Raw genomic sequence first — 24,427 nt, forward strand, 5'->3', positions numbered from 1 at the left:
ACAGTAAGCATGGTAGAATCCTGTATTTCCAGTATCTTTTGGCCAATTTTATGAGTGTTAAAGTATTATAGTTGTGTAAAGCCTGTATATTCCTTTCTCATGCACTGAACACTAATATCCTCAACATATGTATATCTTTATTCTTATATTTTAGTGAGATAAAGGCTATAGTTTTAGTTTCAACTTTAGAGAATTACAACTAAGTAAATTCCTTCTAACAATGCAAACCAATTACTTCCTTGCAATGTGTCAGCTTCATATGTTATCTAGAGCATTGAAGACTGAAATTACTTGCTTAGGGCCACATAGTGTATTTCAGAGGGAAGACCTGAACCGAGCTCTTCCTGGCTTCTTTTGTCCTTTAGATCATGCTGCTTCTCAGATTATTCAGATTAGATTAGAAAGCAAGCGTATAAGTGAGTAGTTATCTAATATTATCCTGTTCACCTTTTTAAGTAGTGGTCATACTATACTTACCATTTATATAGCATTTCACATGTCTATTCTCATTTTATCTTCACAAAAACCCTATAAGACAAGTATTGTTAATATCCCCAATTTGTAGATGAGAAAACTGAAAGTTAAAGAAGCTAAGTAACTAGTCTAGGTCACATAGCTAGTCAGTTAATAAGAATTTGAAACAGAATTCAAACTCAAGGCTTCCTGCCCCCAAGTTCAATAATATATCCACTGTACTGTTATCCAGAGCATTTACATGTTTGTTTGTTGTTTTTAAAATTCATTCTACTATGCTTCTTCCTTAATCAGATCTACAGGAAAGAAGATTTTGCTTTGGTCCTTAATAAACCAAACAGAGGAAATTATAAAACTTAATCTTTTAATAAAACAACAAAAGGTGATACAAATTTTATAATATTGTATAAAACAGGGAAAGCTGTGTATTAGGGGGGAAAGGGCAGGAAACATGGTGAAATGGTAGTGATTAAGTAAAAATAAAAGCCAATTAAAAAGTTTAATATCAATTATCAGTAAAATTCAGAACCTACTGGATAGGTACTGTATGAATTAAGTCTTAGGGAGAGCCCTTGCTGACCAATCAAATTGATGATTACAACATTTATAGAAGCTGTTGTGTGGTTTTATAGTTTCTATAATAAGCACTATTTTTATTCTCTACAGTCCCTTGATGTCTCATCGTGACTGTGGAGGTGACCCTGGATTCTTGATGGTGATGCCATCATTATATTAGCTTCCAGCCTAGGGATATGTTAAGGTTTCTAGTTGGGCCTGATGACAAATGGTCTATTACTGAGACTCATTACCAACTCATTACCAGATTAGCTTTAGGGATTTTAGGTTTGTTTGTTTGCTTTGACCCCAATTCTCAAAGGCCACCTTCTAGGGGTTACTGAATGAAGTCATGGGGACTGGAATAGTAAAAAACAAACAAACAAACAAACAAACAAACAAACAACAACAACAACAACAAAAAACCCAGCAACCTGGATTTGAGGGAAGTACTGGCTCATTCAGATTTGTACCAAATACTAACCTCCTCATAACTATCAGCAGCTGCAGGAAGAACTAATATAGTTTTCAAAGACTGTGGGTATTCATTTTCAGTTTTTAGATGATTGTGAAATTATTAATCTCATTACATGTCTTAGCTACTTGTGCTACTGAACTGAAATTTTCATCTTTTCATCATCTTGGGAATGAAAGGTATGTTTATTGTACATCTATTTCATTTCTCTTTGATTCAATGGATAGAACATTGGATTTAGAATAAGGATGACATCTTTAAGAGGTCAAATTCAGTCTCAGACACTTACAAGCTGTGTGACCCTCTGCAAGACTCTTCACCTTGTTTGCCTCAGTCTTCCTCTATGAAATGAGCTGAAAAAGAAAATGGCAGATCACTTCAGTACTCCTGCCAAGAAAACCCCAAATAAAGTCACAAAGAGTCAGATATAACTGAAAAAGGATTAAACAATAAAATATTTTGACTACCCTTCATTATCAGGGACTTAGAGAAATATAGAATCAGTATTAATCATTTTTTTTACTTAAACTCTTATTTGATGACTTTGAAAACCTGGATCATGTTAATGTCAAAGTAGAACATTAAAATAAAACTTTATTGAAGGTCCCCAATATGTATATGTGGAAGGGGATAAGGAAAGAGTCTGCCAACATGATTAATATTCTAGTATTCCAGCAAATAACACTTAGATGTTCTACAAAGTCCTATTCCTCCCTGAGCTCTAAAATGCAACATTTTATTCATACCAGTGATTGCCCTAGAAACCTCACTTCCCACAGTTATTTTTATCCTATTTACATTTTCTATTGAGATGGTGCCTTGCCACTAGTAATTTTTCAACACCTCTATTCTTGTTTTATTAACCATCACCTGATCTTTGTACAATCCCCTCACTGATGCAATAGTTTCTTTACAAATCCCATATGAAACAATTACTTGTTGGGCCTTGGTCCTAGTTTCTTTCTTAGGCTTTGATAACATTTTTGTTCAGATGACTCATATCTTTCTTGCCCATCCTGGGGACACGTTCATTCTCATTCATTTCAGTCCTCTACTATCTCAAATGGAGATCTTAGTGTAGTCCAAATATGGCAAAGAGATCGATCATTTTCTCAGTGTCCTTCTTCTGCTTTGTTTTCCCATCAAAATGAGCAGTACCAATGTAGTCACCAGGATTTCCCCTGAAAAACATCAGGGACCTGAGACTCATTTTAATTCATATCATTGCCTTTGTATAGGTATTCAGAGAGAACTATTACCTCTGGATGTGAGGCCTTTTTAGGACACTTTTGCTGTCCACTTCTCACCCAACTCTCACCACACAAGAAGCTATAGCATACACAGTGGTTGTACCCCAGTAAAACCTTTTTAGCAGATGGGAAAAAACAGTTTGAGACTAATTAACAGGCCTTAAACTCATCAATGAGTTAGAGGGATGTGTAACCCAAGCATGTGAAGACTTCTGTTATTGGAATTAATGGATATGAACAGTTTGTTCTAATGGCCATGAAGACTGCTGAAGCAAGTGCTGTGGAACATTTAGGGACTGGTCATGTATTGAAGACACCATCATACACTGCATCCTGGACCATCACCAGTTGTCTTGACTTTTGTCTTGCTACTGGATTTTGATGCCTCAAGAAGAAAAAATGAGTTCATGACTTGGAGCAATTCTACCTCACTTAATCCAATTCATTTGAGAATCAAGATATCAACCATGCTGTCACTGGTCTTTGTAGAAAAGAAAGGATGAGCAATAATATCCTTCCATTTTTTTTTATTGTTACATCTTCAGAAGACATTCCTTAATCTTAACCCAATATACCAGTTTTTTTTTTTAGCTCAAGTCCCCAGGGTTCTATTTTTTTGCATGTTGTAAGTTTTTTCTCCTCAGATGTCCTTCAGTATCATCCCCCTCTACAATTAAGTCTCAGTGGCACTTATATTCATCTGTCTGAAATTACCTGCCCATAAATTGGGGTTAATAATTTTACCATGTTGAAGGTGGCTTAATAGATCAAAATGTAAGTTTTTTTTTCCCTATTTTAAGAAGCAGAATTCTTGGAGATTGTTTCATTGTGAATCAGTCTAAGATAAAATCCTGTCTATCTTCTGGACATCAACAAAAACCAGAAAAGAAATTTTACTCATTAGAGGGGGTAGAAATGGATCTGAGATATCATTAAATGAATAGAACAGTGAAATGCAAAGGGAAAAGCCTTCTTTAAAATCATATTTTCTCCTTAGGAGTAAACTTGCTCAATCCTGTTCTCCTCAAATCATTCTTAGATTTTAAACCTTCTCCCAGGCATAAACATGTCTCCTTTGACAAAAGTTGCCAAAAATACTTTCTCAGTGAGACAGGAATGTCAGGAGTGATAAATTGAATTTAATGTATAGATCTCGGAATTTATACACTAAAATAAACCTGAAGATTGTGGAGCCCCATTATATCAGATAGAAAGTATGTATTAATTGGCAGTTTGTGTTTAAAATGGTGTCATTACTAGAAAGGATTCCATTTTTTTCCTTAAGACAAAGTGATCTCAAATATGAGGTCTGTGCCATTCTCATACAGACTCTTGCCTGGTTCTTAGCTAATCATTGGGGTAAATGATTTTGAGGTAAAGAAGTGGATTAGGACATTTTAATTAAACTTTGGATTATAATTTTCCAGTGTGGTTTACAGATAAGGAAACTAAGAGAACAGTCTTTTTTTTTCAGGTTAGTAAAACTATGGTGAAATTCTATGTTTAATATAGAACAACAACAAAGAAAGAAAGGAAAAGAAAGAAAAAAGAGAAACCTTGTGTTGTACTGTATATAACGAAAAATCATATAGGAAAGTAGGGAACTCTAATGATGTGAGAACTACTTACACTCTAGTCTCTCTGACCCTTATACAGAATTAGCATAAAATTTAACAATCAGATGGCACTCTGACAAGAAAACACCAATGGGGTCTCTGAAATATCATGACTGAATAGACTGAACAACAAAAGCACCTGCTACTTATAAGTCACTGTAGTAGATATTAGAGATAGAAAGGCAAAAATAAAATAAATTCAACCACCAAGGAACTTACATTCTAATATGATAATATAACTTGTACTTGCATACTTAAATATGAGATAATGTGAGGAAAAAGAGAACATTAATAGCTGGGAAAAGCACTAAACCTCTGAGCCTAGTTCACACCTCTAACTGTCCAGGGTACTTTGTTGTTTTTATTATGTATAATTCTGATATGATCCAAATGGGGAAAATTTAATTTTAGTCTATATATGAGGTTCCTGTTGCCCAGTTCCTAAACTGCTTAGCTACTTCATAAGAGGTAAAGCCCATATAACTCTTATCTGTCTACTCAGAACTTCTTAAATCCTCCAAGCTAAACCTGGCTCAATATAAAGAAATTCTGCTTTCTCCTACCTAGTATTTGTTATAGTATATGTCTTGTACTGTGTCCAAAATAGATTAATTATCAGAAATACTGGAAGAACAGCGTTTTCATATGGTCTCACTGATTATATAGACCTATGATGTTGACCCCAAGGGTAATTTAGGAAGGTTCTAAAGTAGTTTTGATTAGTTTAGTATAATAGGAAGCCATATAGTCATTTCTACATCCTGACTTTCACTTCTTAATTCTGGTTAAATGAAGTTTTATTGAATGAGATGAGTCTCCTCACATCCGTCCAAAGATCTCCTACTGCTAGTGTGCTGTCTCCCTGGAATTACCTACCATTTATGTCATCTGTATTTTATGAATGCCTAATTGTTTATGGTCTCCCCCATTAGAATAAGAGGGCTTCTTGATGGGCAGGACCTTTCTCTTTTATCCTCAGAACTTAGTATAGCCACTGGCACTAAGAAAGTACTTAATATATGTATGTTAATTGATTCAGCAATGATCAACTGACTTTTTAGATGAACTCTATTGCAGAACTTATTTGACAGTGAAAAGAAGTCATTTTATGGAATTTCTTGTGTGCCTTTATGCTTCTCTATATCTTAAATATAGAAAATTAGGACAAGTTAGTTCTTGTCTAGAGTGTTGTTTTCTGTTTGTCCTTCCCACATTTTAGAAGGGAAGCTGAAAAATTAGAGGGATTGAGTGTCCCTTGGATGGTAGAAGAATTGATGTACATGCTGCATGAGGAATAATTGAAGGATGTTTAGACGAGAGAAAAGCAGTGGGGTTTTGTTTTGTTTTGTTTTTTTTGTTTTTGTTTCTTAGGAATTAATATGGGAAGGGGAAAGGGAAGAACTTAGAAGATATTTGTCTTCAGAATAACAGAATTTGAGACTTACAATAGACTTCAATGGCAGCCTAGATCTGACAGAAGTTCTTCCTATCTCATATTCAGAAAATTATCTGGCTTCTTTTGGAAAGCCTTCAATAAGGAGGAATCTACTACCTCTTAGGGCAAACATTCTTGAACAGTTCTAATTATTAGGACATTGTTTCTGAGATCAAGCCTAAATTTGCTTTGTAGAAATTCCTATTATGGGCCAGCTACATGCTCAGTAGATAGAGCACTGGCCCTGATGTCATGAGGACCGGAGTTCAAATTTGCTCTCAGACAAATACTTTCTAGCTATGTGAACCTGGACAAGTCACCTAATCCCAATTACCTTGCCAAAAAAAAAAGAAAAAGAAAAAGAAAGACATTTCTATCTATTCTGCCTGATTCTGACCTCTGGGCACAAGTAGAAGTCTCACCCCTTCCCAGGTTATAGGACTCTAAATACTTGATGACTGCTCTCAACTTCCACACACCCCTATTCAGCCACTCTCCTAGGAGTCTTTTCTTCCCTAGGCTAAGATCCCTAGATGGAAGAAGATTACATTTGTTTTGCTTGGGCCTACATGGCAGAATTAGGATCCAGTTGTTCAATGAGTGCCAGCAAATGCTGAGGGATACTAAGAAGGGCAAAAATATGATCCCCATTCTTAAAGAATTTACATTCTAATGTAGGAGTCATGAAAATAACCAAGAACATAACAAATTTTATAAAGGATAAATGCAAGATAATCTTAAAGGGAAGATAGAGAGTAGAGGAAGGTAAGGGAATTCCTACCAGAAAAAGAAATGGCTCAAGTTTTATAGAGAAAGATTATAAAGATAAACTGAATATGAAGAGAAATACCCTAATCCTTAGAACTGTCCAAAATCAGTATGTCAAAAGTAGTTATGTACCTCATCACTAAAGGTTTGCCTACAAAGGCTAAATGAGTATTTTTTCAGAATGTTTCAAAGGGGATGAATTTTTGTTCATATATGAGTTAGATTACATCAGGAATTCTTAACTTGGTATCCATGGATTTCAGGAAGTTCAGAGGGACAGGTGAAATTAAATGAAATAAAAAATGCATCTTTGTTTTCCCTAATCTTTAAAATTTTAGCATTTCCATCAATTATGGATGTCATAAACAAAACATTATTCTGAGAATGATACATAGATTTTATTAGACTACAAAAAAGGGGTTTGTGCAAAAAAAAATTTAAGAATGCCTATATAAGATGATCTTTGAGATCCTTTTCAGCTGAGGACCTAGTGTAGTCATGTAATGGGTTAAATGGATATATTTTTAATCATTTTTCAGAGGATTTTTTTTAAATAGCCAACTTGTTAAACCAAAAATTATATGAACATTGTGATCAAAAGATAAAGGTCACCAATAACATTTTATTGTGTTATTTAAATGTCTTCATGCTTGGTAATCATTTTCAACAGGATTATAAATTTTAAAAAAGAAAGAAAAGAACTCTGCAGCATGATTTATCAAGGGGTTCAATTGATTGAACTTGGATAAATTATTCATTACTTCATTAAAATTCAAGCAAGCCTGAAGGTTTCCATCTGATGGCATTAAGTTGTCTACTATGGAGAAATTGCTGTAGATTCATTGCATAGGATGATTCTTCCAATATGCTCTACTTTAAATTTGCAGCAAATTCAAATGAGATGTAAATTTTGCATTTTGTTTTTCATTAACTAAAATTGTTTATATAGATCTCAGGAGAAGGAAAAGGCTCTCACTAAGGTTTGCAGACTTGTTTTTTTTTTTTTTTAAACTGTTGATGGAAAACACTGTTAGTATACATGATGAAGGTACATTTTTGTTGTTGCTCAGTTATTTTTCACTCCTGTCTGACTTCTAGGGTTTTCTTGCCAGAGATACTGGAGTAGTTTGCCATTTCCTTTTCTAGCTTATTTTATAGATGAGGAAATTGAGGCAAACAGTTAAGTGCCTTCCCAGAGTCACACTAGTGAATGCCTGAGGCCAGATTTGAACTCAGGAAGATCTAATAACCAGACCAATATTCTTTCCACTCACTGATAAACCTTTCCATTTTTAGTGAAATTGGTTCCTGGACTTTATTAAGTCTGTCTGGTCACACTAAGCTTGTTAACCTTGATTCCAGGTCTTCCTGACTCCAGGTCCACATAAAACTGCCCTAGGTGATAGCACATAGTAAAAACTTAGTGCTTTCATCTATCCATTCATTTTAAAACTTTAACTAAATGCATTATTGCTAAGGAAAAAGCTATAGTTGTATAGTCTTGTAAGAAATAGAAATATGTACTATACATTGATTGTTTATTGAAATTTGATTTTTAAACTTATTTTAATATTAAGAAATGTTAATGTAATAACTTTTGGTTAAAATAATCTTACTTTGTGATTTGAGATAACAAAATAAACCCAAAGAATGGAGGCACATGGAATTGTGGAAAGTGCATTGGAGTAGGAATTAAAAGGTCCAGATTCAAATTCCAGAACAACCACTTAATAGTTTTGTCATTTCTTTTAATTCTCCTGATCCTCAGTTTCCTTCAGTGCAAATTGAGGAAGAATTATATTTGTACTATTTACCATAGAAGACAAGAAAATAAATGGTTTGGATCAGTTAACCAATAAGCATTTATTAAATAATTATTATGTAGTAGGCAATATACTAAGTGCCAGGAATATTAAAAAAAAAAAAAAAAAAGGCAAAAACAGTCCTTGACCTTAAACAGCTTGCATTCTTTTGAAGAGATAATATGCAAATACAATGTATATAAATTAGGTGGTAGGTAATGTGAAAGGGATGAAGTAAGAAAACTGGGCTAGATAGGGGCTGGCTAGATAGAGTGAGCTATCAGAGATCTTTTTCTATTAGATTGGCACAGTCTCCAGGATTGGAATTCTGGAACTGAGAGGATTAAATGTCCCAGGAGAGTACAGTGATAAGAGTGTATGTATAGTGTTTCATTTTAGACTCACAATCCTAGGAGGTAGGTGTTATTAATTATCTCTTTTTTCAGTGGAAGAAACTGAGGCAGACAGAGGTTGAGGGCTTTATTCAATGTTACATGTTTATTATCTAATATAGGATTTGAACTCAAGATGAAGATACTTACAGTTCTCCATTAGAGTCCTTTTCTTATGTCTCCTAATGGTGTAAATGTGACTCCAAATTCTTAAAAAAAAAAAAAAAAAAAAAAAAAAAAAGTTTTTTTCAGAGTAATATTATCCTAGTCAGGGCTAAAAAAGCTTGGTGTGACAGGTTGGACTATATTATCCAGGAACCAACTTCACTAAGTTTGGAAGGACTTATCAGTAGAAAGAATGTTGGTCTAGTTATTAGGTATATTTTGGGGGGTAATAATAGCTTTTTCTCCAAAAAATACACGCAAAGATAGTTTTCAACATTTACTCTTGCAAAAGCCTTGTGTTCTAAATTTTTCACCTTGTCACTTCACCTCTTCCCTCTCCGTAAATAGCAAGTAATCCAATCCAGGCTAAACATGTGCAGTTCTTCTAAACATATTTCTATATTCATTATTTTGCACAAGGAAAATTGAATCAAAAGGGAAAAAATACCCAAAAAATCCCCCAAGCAAGCAAACAACAAAAAAGGTCAATATACTATTTGTGAAACTCATTCAGCTCTTATAGACTTGTCTCTAGATGCAGATGGCTTTGTCCATCACAAGTTTATTGGAATTTCCCTGAATCTCCTTGTTGAAAAGAGCCAAGTCTTTCTCAGCTGATCATCACATAATCTTCTTGTTGCTGTGTACAATATTCTCTTGATTCTACTCACTTCACTTAACATTAGTTCAGGTCTCTCCACGTCTTTCTGAAATCATCCTACTGATCATATTTTACAGAACAATAATATTCCATTACATTCATATGCCATAACTTATTTAGCCATTCCCAACTGATGGGCATCTACTCAGTTTCCAGTTCCTTGCTATTACAAAAAGTACTGGTACAAACATATTTGCACATGTGGATTCTTTCTCATTTTTAATGATCTCTTTGGGATATAGACCCAGTAGAGACACTGCTGGATCAAAGGGTATGCAGAGTTTGATAGCCCTTTGGGATTAGTTCTAAATTGTTCTCCAAAATAGTTGGATCAATTCACAACTCCACCAACAATGTATCAGTGGCCTGGTTTTCCCACATCCCCTTTAACATCATTATCTTTTCTTGTCATCTTAGCCAATCTGAGAGGTGTGAAGTAATACTTCAGAGTTTTTGTAATTTGCATTTTTCTACTCAAAAGTGATTTAACAGCATTTTTCATATGATTAGAAATGGCTTTAATTTCTTCATCTGAAAATTGTCTATTCATATCCTTTGACTATTTATCAACTGAGGAATAACTTGTATTCTTATCGAGTCAATTCTCTACATATTTTAGAAATGAGTCCTTTATCAGAAAACGTGGATGCATTGTTTGTTTTGTACAAAATCTTTTAAATTTAATATAATCAAAATTATCCATTTTGCATTTTGTAATATTCTCTAGTTCTTCTTTGGCCATAAATTCCTTCCTTCTCCATAGATCTGAAAGGTAGACTATCCCTTGTTCTTCTTTTTGACCTTATCTTGTTTTAGGGTGTTAGATGTTAGTCAATGACTAGTTTCTGCTATTCTATTTTCCAATTTTCACAGCAATTTTTGTCAAATAATGAGTTCTTATCTCAGAAGCTGGAGTCTTTGGGTTTAATCAAATGTTAGGAATACTATAGTCATTGTCTGTTATGTCTTGTGAACCTAATCTATTCCTTTGATCCACTACTCTTTTTATTAGGTAATTTGTTTTGGAGGGAGTGGTAAGGTAGAGAAGGAAAAACATGGTCATCTGAAATAGTGGAGGAAATAGTTCTCAAAGAAATGAAGTCATCTATCAATTGAAGTGTGAAGGTTGTTCTTAAACTAACTCAAAGTGTTACTTATATATAAAGTAATTTGTGTCTTTGGAACTGTATGTCAATGACTTGCTAAGTATTGTCTACTTTCATTTACTATATAATTCAGTTGGAAGAGTGAATAAATGGTTTGACTTTGGGGAACTATGGATATCACTTGGAATTAGGCAACATAATCCAGTGGCAAACAATTATTGGCCTTGATAATAGGAGAGAACCAGATTGGACTTTTGCTTCTACCATTTACTAGCTCTCTAACTTTTGAAGAATCATTTAATCATTTTATGCCTTAGTATACCTTTACTGGTATACAAAATGATAATAATATTTTTATACAATTCATAGGATTTTATAAGGTTTAGATGAGATAATGAATACAAAGTACCTAAGGCATTATATAAAAGCTATTTTAGGAGTGAAGTGGATATAAAGGTCAATCCTAGTAGAGGAAATCTGTGCTGGTTTTCCAGATTGCTATGATCTTTCCTTTTGGTAGCAATTCTCTCTATCAGCACATACAGCCCAGATAGTCTCTCCTAGGGTGTATTTTATTGACCTATCAGGAAAGCTGTTAGAGCATTGGATAGTAATAAATGAGCATATTTGTTGGAACAAATAGAACCTTCATCTCAAATTGCCTTTGATTTCAAAACCAAATAATATCTAAAGAAATGGAAGTGTTTTGTAGTCTACATAGAAAGCAAGGAACTTTATAAGAGCCTAGGAAACTTTTCCTAAATTTTATCTTTGCAGGTTCAGGTCCTCAGTACCAGGATGTTTTCTCCCTATAGTATGATCATATCTATGTCCTCAATATGTCTTATTTTCTTTCTTGTTCTTATCTTCTTATCTTAGTTTCATTTTTATTCACCCAGGTTATGGACACACGGTACCTTTATCAGATGGAGGTAAGGCCTTCTGCATCATCTATTCAGTCATTGGCATCCCCTTCACTCTCCTGTTCCTGACAGCAGTGGTCCAGCGCATCACCGTCCATGTTACCCGGAGGCCTGTGCTTTATTTCCACATTCGTTGGGGATTCTCTAAGCAGGTGGTTGCCATAATTCATGCCGTCCTGCTTGGGTTTGTGACTGTATCCTGCTTCTTCTTCATCCCAGCAGCAGTGTTTTCCATCTTGGAAGATGATTGGAACTTTTTGGAATCCTTTTATTTTTGCTTCATTTCCTTGAGCACCATTGGCCTGGGAGATTATGTTCCTGGAGAAGGCTATAATCAGAAATTCAGGGAGCTGTACAAGATAGGCATCACATGTAAGTATCTTGAACATTTATAAAAGCCTTCAGAGGCTTTCAAATTTTTCTTGACTCCTGACTTAACCTCATTTCTTTTCCTCTTCTTTCCCTGTACCCCAAGCTCTAGTCCATCAATTGATGGTTTACTACATTTCAAAGGTTCAATCATTTTCAGAGTTGACCAGTTCTTTATTTTCTATTCCTTTCCACTATTATTCTACTTTTCCACCATCTCTGACAAATTTATTAAGCCAAAATATATTGTCATCCTTACTGAAATCTAAGGCTCCCTTTACAATTCTAACAATCCTGACAATATTTATATTTTGTACTAGTTATTCATTAATGGAGCACTGAGAGGTGAATAAGTGCAGAGTCAATATGTGTTAGAGGCAAGATTATAGATCTGAACTCGGAAAGAAATGATCTAGTCCAGATGGGAAACTGAGTTATAGAAAAAGCAGGTAACTTGCCCAAAGTCACATGAGCAATAAGTAACAGAATCAGGATTTGAATTCAAATTTTCCTGACATCAGAGTCTGTCTTCTGTCCCACCTGATATACCCATATTGTTGCAAAAGAATTCTAGACATTAAGAATAAATTCACAGTTATACCATTACCAAATATGATATCCTTCCATTATATCTAAAGATTAGAACAAAAGCTGAACAACTCATTGAAGTGTCATGGTTTTGCCAAGTAATCTCAAATTCATAAAACTTGAACTGGACTCTATCTATGCTGATAATGTACTTCAATATATTCAGGATACCTTCACCCACAAGTATATCTGATTTATCCAGAGAATAGCTCTTTCTGAACAAGACAAAAGGTAAGTATCATTCTGCTTGCTTTGCTGATATTGAAACTCCTAAAGACTAAAAAGCTATATTGAAAGTCCCCAGCAAAGTATTGCCTCTAGGGAAATGAAATTTCAAAGACCAGAAATTTATAATTTAAAACAGTTTCACTCAGAGTCATGAGTGTCTCTTCTCTCTCTCTCTCTCTCTCTCTCTCTCTCTCTCTCTCTCTCTCTCTCTCTCGCTCTCGCTCGCTCTGTGTGTGTGTGTGTATGTGTGTCTGTCTATCTCATTCTTTGTCTGCCTGTCTCTTTAAGTTGGGAGGTTTTTCTCTTTTAAGTTACATAAGTTAAATTCCATCCAGATTTCCTCATGTATCTATTAAATGCTGGAATGGAAAATGAAGCAGCTAAGGGACAATGGATAGATCTCCAGGGCTGGAATCAGGAAAACTCATTCTGAATTCAAAGGTGGCCTCAGATGCTTATTAGTTGTGTGACCCTGAGCAAGACCCTTAATTGTACCATTGGAATAATAATAGCACTTACCTTGCAAAGTTGTTGAGAAGATTTAGATAAGATATTTGTAAAGTGCATGGTGTTTGACACATAGTAAATGCTCTATAATTGTTAGCTAGATATTATTATTGTGTTTAAATCTGGGGTTACATTTTAACACTCAATAGAAGTATTGTGCTTTAAAATCATTCCCATGAAATAAGAGTGTGTTGGATTGTTTGAGTAGAAGTTAGAGACAGGAGCATATTTTTGTTGTCTTTGGAGTAAGAGTTTATTTGCATACGAAGGGTAAAGAAAAAAATGAAAAAAATAAAGGGGAGAGAGACACTTGTTGGCATTCAACTGTACAGTAGCTGGGTGTAGATGTGTCTTCATTAGGACTTGCCATAGATACATTCTAGCTACTTGCTCTGTGATTGTATGTGCACATCACTTGTTTTGGAGAGGAGTCCTTACATAGCTCCTGAGTTTGTGAACAAAATTTAGAATTAAGATTTTGGTTGAGACAGCCAAACTATGTTACCAGAAGAGCAAGTTATGAAATTATTTGTTAAAATCTTTAATGAAATAATTAATGAAAAATAAAGGCAAATGTAACATTCCTGTTTTCATAGTGTACTTATCTTTGTTATAAAGGTATCACAAAGACTAGCTCACCTATCTCAGATCCTGTCTGAAAATAATTTTCAAGTCTTAGAATTTTAGAAAGCATTTCATTTAGTTGTCCTTCATTCTCAAAGAAGACCAAAATACCATCATTCACAAGGTGATCAGAAAAGTGATACAATGACACTCTCAAGGTCTCTCTTAAGAACTTTAGAACTGATCGTATGACATGGGAGACATTGGCACACTACCACTCATCAGAGAAGGTACTGTGTTCTATGAACAAAACAAAATTGAATTAGCTCAGAAGAAATGCAAGATGCTCAAAATTGGAGAATCCATCCCAAATGTTCAAAAAGGAAGTAGTCATAGGGGAAGGAGAGTGAGTGGGATTTTTATTTCCTTCTGATTCTCCTAATTTACATAATGATTTTGCCTTTATTAAAAATGAATTTTTATTTTAACTTTTGAAGATTATGTTCTTCCCTTACCTCTCCAGCCCCCTTCCTTTTTTGGAACATTCCTGTGCTCATTTAGAGCTTTTCTTTGCCCTGTAGTTTAAGTATAATGAGCAGGGTTAATTGTTCTATTGCCAAATTGAACAGTGATGTGCCAAAAGTATTACCATGAAATCATGAAAAAAATTAAGCCTGCTGGTAGATTATGAAGAAATATAAATAGCTACAGAAAGACCTACTTTGTTTCTAGAATAACTCTTGTAGAAATTTTCCATTGACTTAAACTATAATTTTTATTATGAACCCTCTGTCCATAGGGAAAATATGGATCAAGGATTCAGTACTCTATAAGAACATTGTCTTAGAATAACTACATGAAGGATTAAGAGCTTCAATGTACTTTTTCAAAAAGTTTTTGAAATGTTTCTCTTTGTAAGTCAGAAATGAAGAACCTCATCGTCTTATATGAATAATTCTTATATCAACAATATCACATATTTATTAAGTAGTTATCTATATATGCTATATACAGACACACATTTTATTATAAATATAGATAGATAAATGTATGTATTTCTTTTTTTTTTTTATTTTTTTTTATTATATATATATATATATTTTATAATATTATCCCTTGTATTCATTTTTCCAAATTACCCCCCCTCCCTTATTCCCTCCCCCCGACGACAGGCAATACCATACATTTTACATGTGTTACAATATAGTCTAAGTACAATACATGTGTGTGAATATCATTTTCTTGTTGCACAATAAACATTAGAATCCGAAGGTACATGCAACCTGGGCAGACAGATATTAGTGCTAACAATTTACATTCCCCTCCCAGTGTTTCTTCTCTGGGTGTAGCTACCTCTGTCCATCATTGATCAACTGGAAGTGAGTTGGATCTTCTTTATGTTGAAGATTTCCACTTCCATCAGAATACATCCTCATACAGTATCGTTGTTGAAGTATACAGTGATCTTCTGGTTCTGCTCATTTCACTCAGCATCAGTTGATTTAAGTCTCTCCAACCCTCTCTGTATTCCTCCTGCTGGTCATTTCTTACTGAGCAATAATATTCCATAACTTTCATATACCACAATTTACCCAACCATTCTCCAACTGATGGACATCCATTCATCTTCCAGTTTCTAGCTACAACAAAAAGAGCTGCCACAAACATTTTGGCACATATATGTCTCTTTCCGCTCTTTAGTATTTCTTTGGGATATAATCCCAGTAGTAGCGCTGCTGGGTCAAAGGGTATGCACAGTTTGATAACTTTTTGGGCATAATTCCAGATTGCTCTCCAGAATGGCTGGATTCTTTCACAACTCCACCAGCAATGTATTAGTGTCCCAATTTCCCCACATCCCCTCCAACATTTGTCATTATTTGTTCCTGTCATCTTAGCCAATCTGACAGGTGTGTAGTGGTATCTCAGAGTGGTCTTAATTTGCATTTCTCTGATCAGTAGTGATTTGGAACACTCTTTCATGTGAGTGGATATAGTTTCAATTTCTTCCTCTGAGAATTGTCTGTTCATATCCTTTGACCATTTATCAATTGGAGAATGGTTCGGTTTCTTATAAATTAGGGTCAGTTCTCTATATATTTTGGAAATGAGACCTTTGTCAGAACCTTTGTTTTTAAAAATATTTTCCCAATTTGTTACTTCCCTTCTAATCTTGTTTGCATTAGTATTATTTGTACAGAAACTTTTTAGTTTGATGTAATCAAAATCTTCTATTTTGTGATCAATAATGATCTCTAGTTCTCCTCTGGTCATAAATTCCTTCCTCCTCCACAAGTCTGAGAGGTAGATTATCCTCTCTTCCTCTAATCTATTTATTATCTCCCTCTTTATGCCTAAATCATGGACCCATTTTGATCTTATCTTGGTATATGGTGTTAAGTGTGGATCCATATCTAATTTCTGCCATACTAATTTCCAGTTTTCCCAACAGTTTTTTCCGAATAATGAATTTTTATCCCTAATGTTGGAATCTTTGGGTTTGTCAAAGATTAGATTGCTATAGATGTACCCTTTTTTGTCCTTTGTATCTAATCTGTTCCACTGATCTACCGGTCTATTTCTTAGCCAATACCAAATGGTTTTGGTGACTGCTGCTATATAATATAGCTTTAGATCAGGTACACTTAGACCACCTTCCTCTGAGTTTTTTTTCATTAGTTCCCTTGCAATTCTTGACCTTTTATTCTTCCATATGAATTTTGTTGTTATTTTTTCTAGGTCATTAAAATAGTTTCTTGGGAGTCTGATTGGTATAGCACTAAATAAATAGATTAGTTTGGGGAGTATTGTCATCTTTATTATATTCGCTCGGCCTATCCAAGAGCACTGAATGTCTTTCCAATTATTTAAATCTGATTTTATTTTTGTGGCAAGTGTTTTGTAATTTTTCTCATATAATTCCTGACTTTTCTTTGGTAGATGGATTCCCAAATATTTTATACTCTCAACATTTGTTTGGAATGGAATTTCTCTTTGTATCTCTTGCTGTTGCATTTTGTTAGTGATATATAAAAATGCCGAGGATTTATGTGGATTTATTTTGTATCCTGCCACTTTGCTGAAATTTTGAATTATTTCTAGTAGCTTTTTAGCAGAGTCTTTGGGGTTCTCTAAGTATACCATCATGTCATCTGCAAAAAGTGATAGTTTAATTTCCTCATTTCCTACTCTAATTCCTTGAATCTCTTTCTCGGCTCTTATTGCCGAGGCTAGTGTTTCTAGTACTATATTGAATAGTAATGGTGATAGTGGGCAACCTTGTTTCACTCCTGATCTTACTGGGAAAGGTTGCAGTTTATTTCTATTGCATATTATGCTTACTGACGGTCTTAAATATATACTCCTGATTATTCTAAGGAATAATCCATTTATTCCTATACTCTCAAGAGTTTTTAGTAGGAATGGATGTTGGATTTTGTCAAATGCTTTTTCTGCATCTATTGAGATGATCATATGGTTCTTATTAATTTTATAATGTATGTATTTCTAATTATAGATACATTTTGCTAAGTCTTGGAAGTCCAAAGGAAAAGGAAAAGTAGAGTAGCCCCTCCTCTCAGTGTTTACATTCTATTAGATACCATATAAAATCCTATAAGTATTGATATGATATACTTCTTTGGAAATAGCAATCAGATAAGCTGGTATTAATCAAAATCAAAAGTTGTGACTTAGCACACAATTTTTATCTTTTCAAAATAGTATTTCTTTGAACTTTGGATCTTGAAATTTTAAAGAAAATTTTAATTTTTATTGATATCTTTTATTATTCTATTCATTTCTGAAAATCTCTCTCTCCCATATCCCTACCCAGAGAATTATCCCTGTAACAGAAAATAATAGTAAAAAAAAATCTCAGCAAAACTAACCCATCAACTGGTCCTCACCATGTAGTGTTACACACACCAAGTACCCCACCTCAGCAAAAAGAAATATTAAGCATGTTTTCTCCTCTCCCAAGCCTAGTCATTAAGATTTCACAGCATTCAGTTTTGTTAAAATTTTGTAATGAAACTTATTTTATAATAATGAAAATAATGTTCATCTGTTTACCTTTTCAAGCCTTCAATTGACTTGGGTATTTTGAGGAATAAGGTAGGGGTATGATTTAAAACCACAACAGATAGCCTTAAAGATGCTCTCTTTCTCTTCTAGGTTACCTATTATTGGGGCTCATTGCCATGCTGGTAGTTCTGGAAACCTTCTGTGAACTCCACGAGCTCAAAAAGTTTAGAAAAATGTTCTATGTGAAGAAGGATAAGGACGAAGATCAGGTCCACATCATGGAACACGACCAGCTCTCCTTCTCTTCCATCACAGATCAAGCTGCAGGCCTGAAAGAAGATCAGAAACAGAACGAGCCTTTTGTGACAGCTCAGGCATCCACTTACACTGATGGCTCAGCAAACAATTAAAAATAGGGTCCCTTCCTCCCATCATCTTAGCACACTAATGTTCCTACAATCAGAAATAGAAAAAAAGCCTTTCATTTTTATGGAAATGTAAAAGCCAAGATGATGATGCCATTTAAGCAGATATCCATTATTCCAGGTATTAAAAACAAACAAAAAACTAAGCTTGGGTTCAGTTGGGAAATGTAGTAACTGAAGAGAGGGAATCTCCACTGGTAATACGTTTTGTGACAAATAAGACTGGGCTTTATATATAGGTGAAAAAGACCCAAAACAATGACACTGTGGAGAGGTTGATAATACTTATCAAGAAGCAGGTTTTGTACTATTAATTGAGAAATTTTGGGTTTGTCTTTGAATCACTTAGTAGCTTCATAGCAAAACTTTATATTTAAGAGAGAGGCTTAGATTGCTAATGTGTTTTATAATTACATTCCTGTGTACTGTTTGCATGAGCCCATTCAAAGTGATTATTTTTGTAGAACCTAAGTTAAGACCTACTATTTATAATGAATGTTTGACTAAAACGTGTACATAGAAAGTATAAATATGTTTATATCCTGTGTATATATAAGTATATATGTGTGTGTATATATGGTAGGTCCCTAAATTCAGTGAACTTCCTACCCCTGAATTGTAGATAGATTTTGACTTCTTCCTTTATATAAGAAATAACTCAGAATTGCTACATTTGATAAGTGAGTGAAATAGAATTATGTTTAGGACTGACTAGGGAGAGTATTGGGCTGCAAGAAATAATTTTGTCTTGCAGTGGTATTTTATGAAATGTCTGAATCATTTGTAAAAGTTTCTTTATTTGTGACCAAGGAATGAAGAGTGTCATTTGTATAGAAGTTGACTGCTAAAGATAGTTTTGTAAGGCTTTTTGTGATTTGTAATCATTTAATTTTTTAAAAGCACAGAACTTTCAACCAAAAAAAATATAAAACAAAGGTTTAGTTAAACCAATTCAGTTAATTGTCTAAAATTCATAAGATGGGAAAAAAACAGAAGTGTATGGCTGATGGCTACGCTTAGTATCTTTTATGTCAGGGAAAACTTAACAGAATCTCTATGGGCTCTCTTCACTCCTGTGTAGAAACTATAAAATTAGCAAATTATGCCCTAAGAGGAAAAAATATAAAAATTTCAAGTAGGAAAAATAAACAGTATCATGTGTGCTAAATAATATTCAGTGACAGGGTAAGCAATTCTAATCTTTTTTGTATGTTATGCCATTTAGGGATGTTGATATTAGAATGATTGTGGACTTGACTGTTAGGAAAAAAAAAGAGCACTTTTAGGTGACTCATTTCAAGCCAATTTGTTACAATTTGGCCTCTTTATGAAAGGGCTAACCTATATTTAAAACACATATACACACATAATTGCATTATGTGCCACAACAAGCTAACCTACTTCTCATCTAATCACTTTCAAGAAAGTCTCTGAAAATGGGGTCTTCTAGTTCCCATTATACTTTTATTTTATAGAAAATCAAGTTTTTTATCAAATAGAAATAGAATCCATTCCAAGGTGTTCTGTTGAGTCTGTGGTAGAATTGCAGTGGCCAATTTCTACCCTGGTGAAATAGTTTTATCAGCAGAATTTTTTGTTCAAGGCTTAAATCCAAAGACTTTTGTCAGATTTCCTTGAAACTGAATCCCATTACCCCCACAGACTTATTATATTTCTTGGTGTTCCATTACATATTCACCTTGCCGTTGTAGAGGAGAAACGACCCCATGCAAGGGAAATTATTGGCTAAGTGACAAATTGAGAGAGTGGAGAAACATATTTTGGATATAAAAGTGATGAAATAGTTGACAGTCCATCGTTGATTGGCACAAAATGAAGGCAAGTGCTGATGGAGAATATAAATCAAAGTAATGATAAGTGACACTTGGGTGGTGTGCTGACATTTTATTAGATGCAGTAAATGGCTTTTGTTAGCCACAGCTGTCTAGCTTTAGTAAGAGAAAGGAGTTTATAAATATGATGAAAGAGGAGGAGGAGTAGGAGGAGAAGAGCTTGCAAAGGTTACTATGTATCAGAATGGCATTAATAAAGTACTTCATGTTCCATATATTTTTGACACATTCATTAATTCTTTCAAAATTATGGTGTGATTTCTTTCTTTACATGTATGGAAAGTGAGGGGAAAAGGAAGAAAGTTACTACTTTTTTCAAATGGAATTTAAGGGAAGAATTTTTTTTTTGCAATCATTCACTGCATCTGGCATCAATAGCATTCTTATTGCCTTTATATAAGTGGAGGAATGAGGTGGGATGCTAGAAAAAATGTAGCCAGGAATGGAACTGTGTGATAGGCTTTGATAGAATCCTGAGGGATGAAACCTTGGAACTGTTCCCATTGACTGACATTTGATGCCTTCTTATAAGGGAAACAAAAGTAAAATAAAAATGTTTCAAAGTCTGTGGGATAGTGTAGATTCTGAAAAAGGGCATTCTAGAGAGTATGCTCAGAATAAAAAAAGATGGCTGTTTTGTTGCAAGACATTTTTTTTGAATTGGGGCATTTCCATTAAAACAAAATAGCAGAGATTGCTGTCCATAGGAAAAGAAAGAAGAATTATGAAAAAAAATGGTTTGGGGAGTTGACTAGTATGGTATAACTGATGTCCTCTGACGAGGAGAAAGGACAAAGTCTTATAGGAAATATTCTGGGAATGAAAGAAAATGTCCTTTTGAATGTAGATGTGGAGATTTCTGAATAAGGAGTATGTCCTAGAATGTTTTAAGCCAAATTCTCTGAGGAGAGAGTAGTCAGAAGAAGGATCAAATAGTTATACTGAGGATAATATGACTCAGTGGAAGGTTGTATTCTTTATTATAAAATAGACATGGTCATCTTTCCACATGCCACCCTCATGTGCCTTTATGAAAATGAATAAAATCACACCAAGTATATTTTGGACCTTCAGATGCAGAGGTGAAGGGAAAACCAGCAAATGTAAATTACCAATTTTTTTTTACCCCTTTTGGTCATCCAGATTACCCAAAACACTTATATAAATAGAAATTAACATTAAAGAGCCAGCAGTAGTTTATTGTTTATAATTCAGAATTCTGTGAACATTATTTCCTGCTTGTGTGGTATGTTCATTTGGTGTTGTGATCCACTCTTTTCTGTAGAGCATCCAGGCTAAGAAAATATTTGGTCAATGTTGATATCAACTTTAGGTAAAATATGTGAAATAATCACTTTGAACATCACATCAGGAACTGGATCTGTTCAACCTATCATCCCTCTGTGAATTTAGTAAAAAATAATTTTTGATTCCATTTTAAAAACTGAGATAATAAAAGCATTGCCATTGACCTTAGAGGTCTACTGTATCATGATTGAATCTAAACTACTATGTAATATGTTTTTATTTTTTCTTGCAGAGATTTGTTCATTTTTCCCCAAGGATTTTTATTTTATTAAAATTGGACATACATACATATGCTTCTGTCATTTGAAGAGGAAAGCATGAAATTTGTATGCTTGAAAGCAAAAACAATGTTATTTTGGTATTCTTTACTTATCAATGACTTGTATCATGATATTTTTCTTTTAATCTGGCAACCTCAGCTTTCAGAAACTCGGCCAGGAACCCTGAAGGAAGCAAATAAACCAAAACTCTGAACAATCAAAATAAATACTGCAAAGCCCATGAGTGAACTTTTATGTTCTTTAGTCATGCGAAGGTCCCTTGGTCACTCAATTAATGCCTATTTGCTGTTATCCTAAGCAAGCCTCTAATGAATTTGGTTACCTGATTCACGTAATGAAGCAGATTAGAAGAAAGGAGTACAAGAAACAAGAAGTGACTAGGGAGAACAAGAAAAGATACGATACAGAAAAATAATTTTTTAAAATAACAAACACAAAAACATAGAAATCCACCGTATAAGTAAGTCTAGAGTCATAAAGTGTGTAGCTAAACAGCTCTCCATTTTCCAACTGTTAAAGTCATCCATTACTAATTTAGAGTAAAATACAGTATTAATGTTCATAGTGATGATCCTTACTCATTAAGGAAGGAAATATGTATTACATTTTAAAGAATGGTTTAATGCAAAATTCTTAAAATTGAGAGGGATTTTGGCTATAAAAGGGACAAATTATCTGGCAAATCCAATTATATGGAAGTTAGTTCCCAAGTGATACCAGTTCAGTTGTTTCATTCTTAACATGCTGTCCTTTGTCTTTAAAAATGATGCTATACTTCATAACTTTTTAATAAGTAAACTGGAATGAATTACATGTAATTGAATGTATTAGATGATCTCTTGAGGTCACTTCTATCTCAGTGATTCTATAAAACATACATGACATGGGTAATGTTTTCTCACAGTATCAATGTAAATCTTAAAATTTATTGTATATTAAAAACATAGCAAACCCCTCAGGCACCAGACATTTTGACCTTAACCATAATGTTTTCGTTGTCCAAGACATCAGCATATTTTGCCCAGAATTTTTATATCGTTTCATTATTCACCTTTTCTTAAATAGATGATGTCAAAACATGTTTGGCTTAGACTTATATATGCTTGGGATACCCTTCATTGATGTGCCTACCTACATTATAAAATCTGACATCTATCCCTTTTTGCTATTGTGTTTAACCAGGTACATTATGTGATGCATTATAATTTAGAACAGGTACATTGTGTGATGCATCACAATTTAGAACACTGTGACCTTAAAACTGGAACCATGCCTATTATTATTATTACAAATTCAGCAGTGACCATGGTCGACTTTAAAGGTCACTGCAGTTGCCTTTGAGTGCATTGCATAAATCCTTCTTGGTCCTTCTAAACCAGGATAAACCCTATTTGTAAGGAAAATAACAGCCCATAGTGGGCTTTTAGAATGGTATGCTTAAATTAATTCTGCCATGCAATAGATTTATGCATCTCTTCCCTCAAGAATTTGGGAAGCTGAGAAAATTACTCAGGCTGTTTAAAATATCCTTTACCACATTTCTATGACTAAACAAAAACAAACAAAAAAAAATACTGAGGGAATTGCCAAGACATCAGGACAAAAAAGGACTTTACTGTTGGTTTCCCCTTCAGGATGATATTGGAACAAGTAAAAGAGCAACATCTAATTAATTTTGCTTTATTGATACATACAGAATACGAACCAAGGTCATAACCCTCATGAGGCCATGAAACATATATACATACATTCATTTATATAGCTATACACACATATATATGTATACATATGTATATGTATATATATAAATATAAAATGGATTATTGGAGAATGACTCCCTCACTCCAAGAAAAATCAAATGACCCAGGGCAATAAATATCAAATAAAGGAGAATCGGGGAACTCTTACTTTGCATCTCTGCTCTACCAATTTATCATCTGTGGAACTTATGCCAAGACTCCAAATCTCTCAATCTCCCCACCTGCATCCAAGGAAGGCAATAAGTGTGAGACTACTTTATAAAGACAATGTGTGGAATAATTGTTGAACTGATTGTAAAGTACTTTATTATATAAGGTGCAATATAATAAAAATTATTCTTATATCCCTCATATTTGCCTCTGTGCTTGAGCGTCACATTGTAGAGGTTTGTGTCTAAAATCTCAATGACAGCAAGCTAATTATATTGATAAAAGTAAATTCTGAAAATTGCATTTGTGGAAATGATGCCCTATGGTACTGGAGTTGGGAGACACAAAAGAAGGAGTTAGGAGGTAGTGATCAGGAAGCTGGCTGGGTAAGTTACACAGCTAATATATTTTTATAGAATATGTTTAAAAAATCCAATTTAAGCTATCCCACTTACCTGAAACCTTGAGCTTGCTTGGAAACAGAAATTTTAAGGAGTTTATAAGAAGCAATAACTCAAAATAAGTGTTCTGACATGACTATAAATAAATATAACTGTGAATCATTACCTTTCTAGTAAATAGATGACATTGCTGGGTGTGTAAAATCAGTTATCCATGGCAAAGATACTTCTGCTTAAAGTAACTGTAACACTTTCCTTCTTATTATACACATGAATCTGTATCCTTCCCAGATGATTCTATAATGCTCCAAATATAAAAAGTTCTCTTAAATGTTAATTTGCAAT

At 34.0% G+C, this 24,427-nt stretch overlaps 1 protein-coding gene across 1 annotated transcript in view; it reads left to right on the top strand.

The window, feature by feature from the left end:
* The window catches only part of KCNK1 (potassium two pore domain channel subfamily K member 1), a 69,264-nt gene extending 45,382 nt beyond the window's left edge, over nucleotides 1–23,882 (top strand). The window contains exons 2-3 of the mRNA XM_074262420.1: nucleotides 11,599–11,994; nucleotides 18,055–23,882. Of these exons, the coding sequence (XP_074118521.1) occupies nucleotides 11,599–11,994; nucleotides 18,055–18,314 (656 nt within the window). The 3' untranslated portion in view covers nucleotides 18,315–23,882. The remainder of the gene's footprint in view (nucleotides 1–11,598; nucleotides 11,995–18,054) is intronic.
* Nucleotides 23,883–24,427: the final 545 nt, after the last annotated feature.

This window comes from Sminthopsis crassicaudata, chromosome 4 (assembly GCF_048593235.1).
Source record: "Sminthopsis crassicaudata isolate SCR6 chromosome 4, ASM4859323v1, whole genome shotgun sequence".
Classification (NCBI taxonomy): Eukaryota; Metazoa; Chordata; class Mammalia; order Dasyuromorphia; family Dasyuridae; genus Sminthopsis; species Sminthopsis crassicaudata.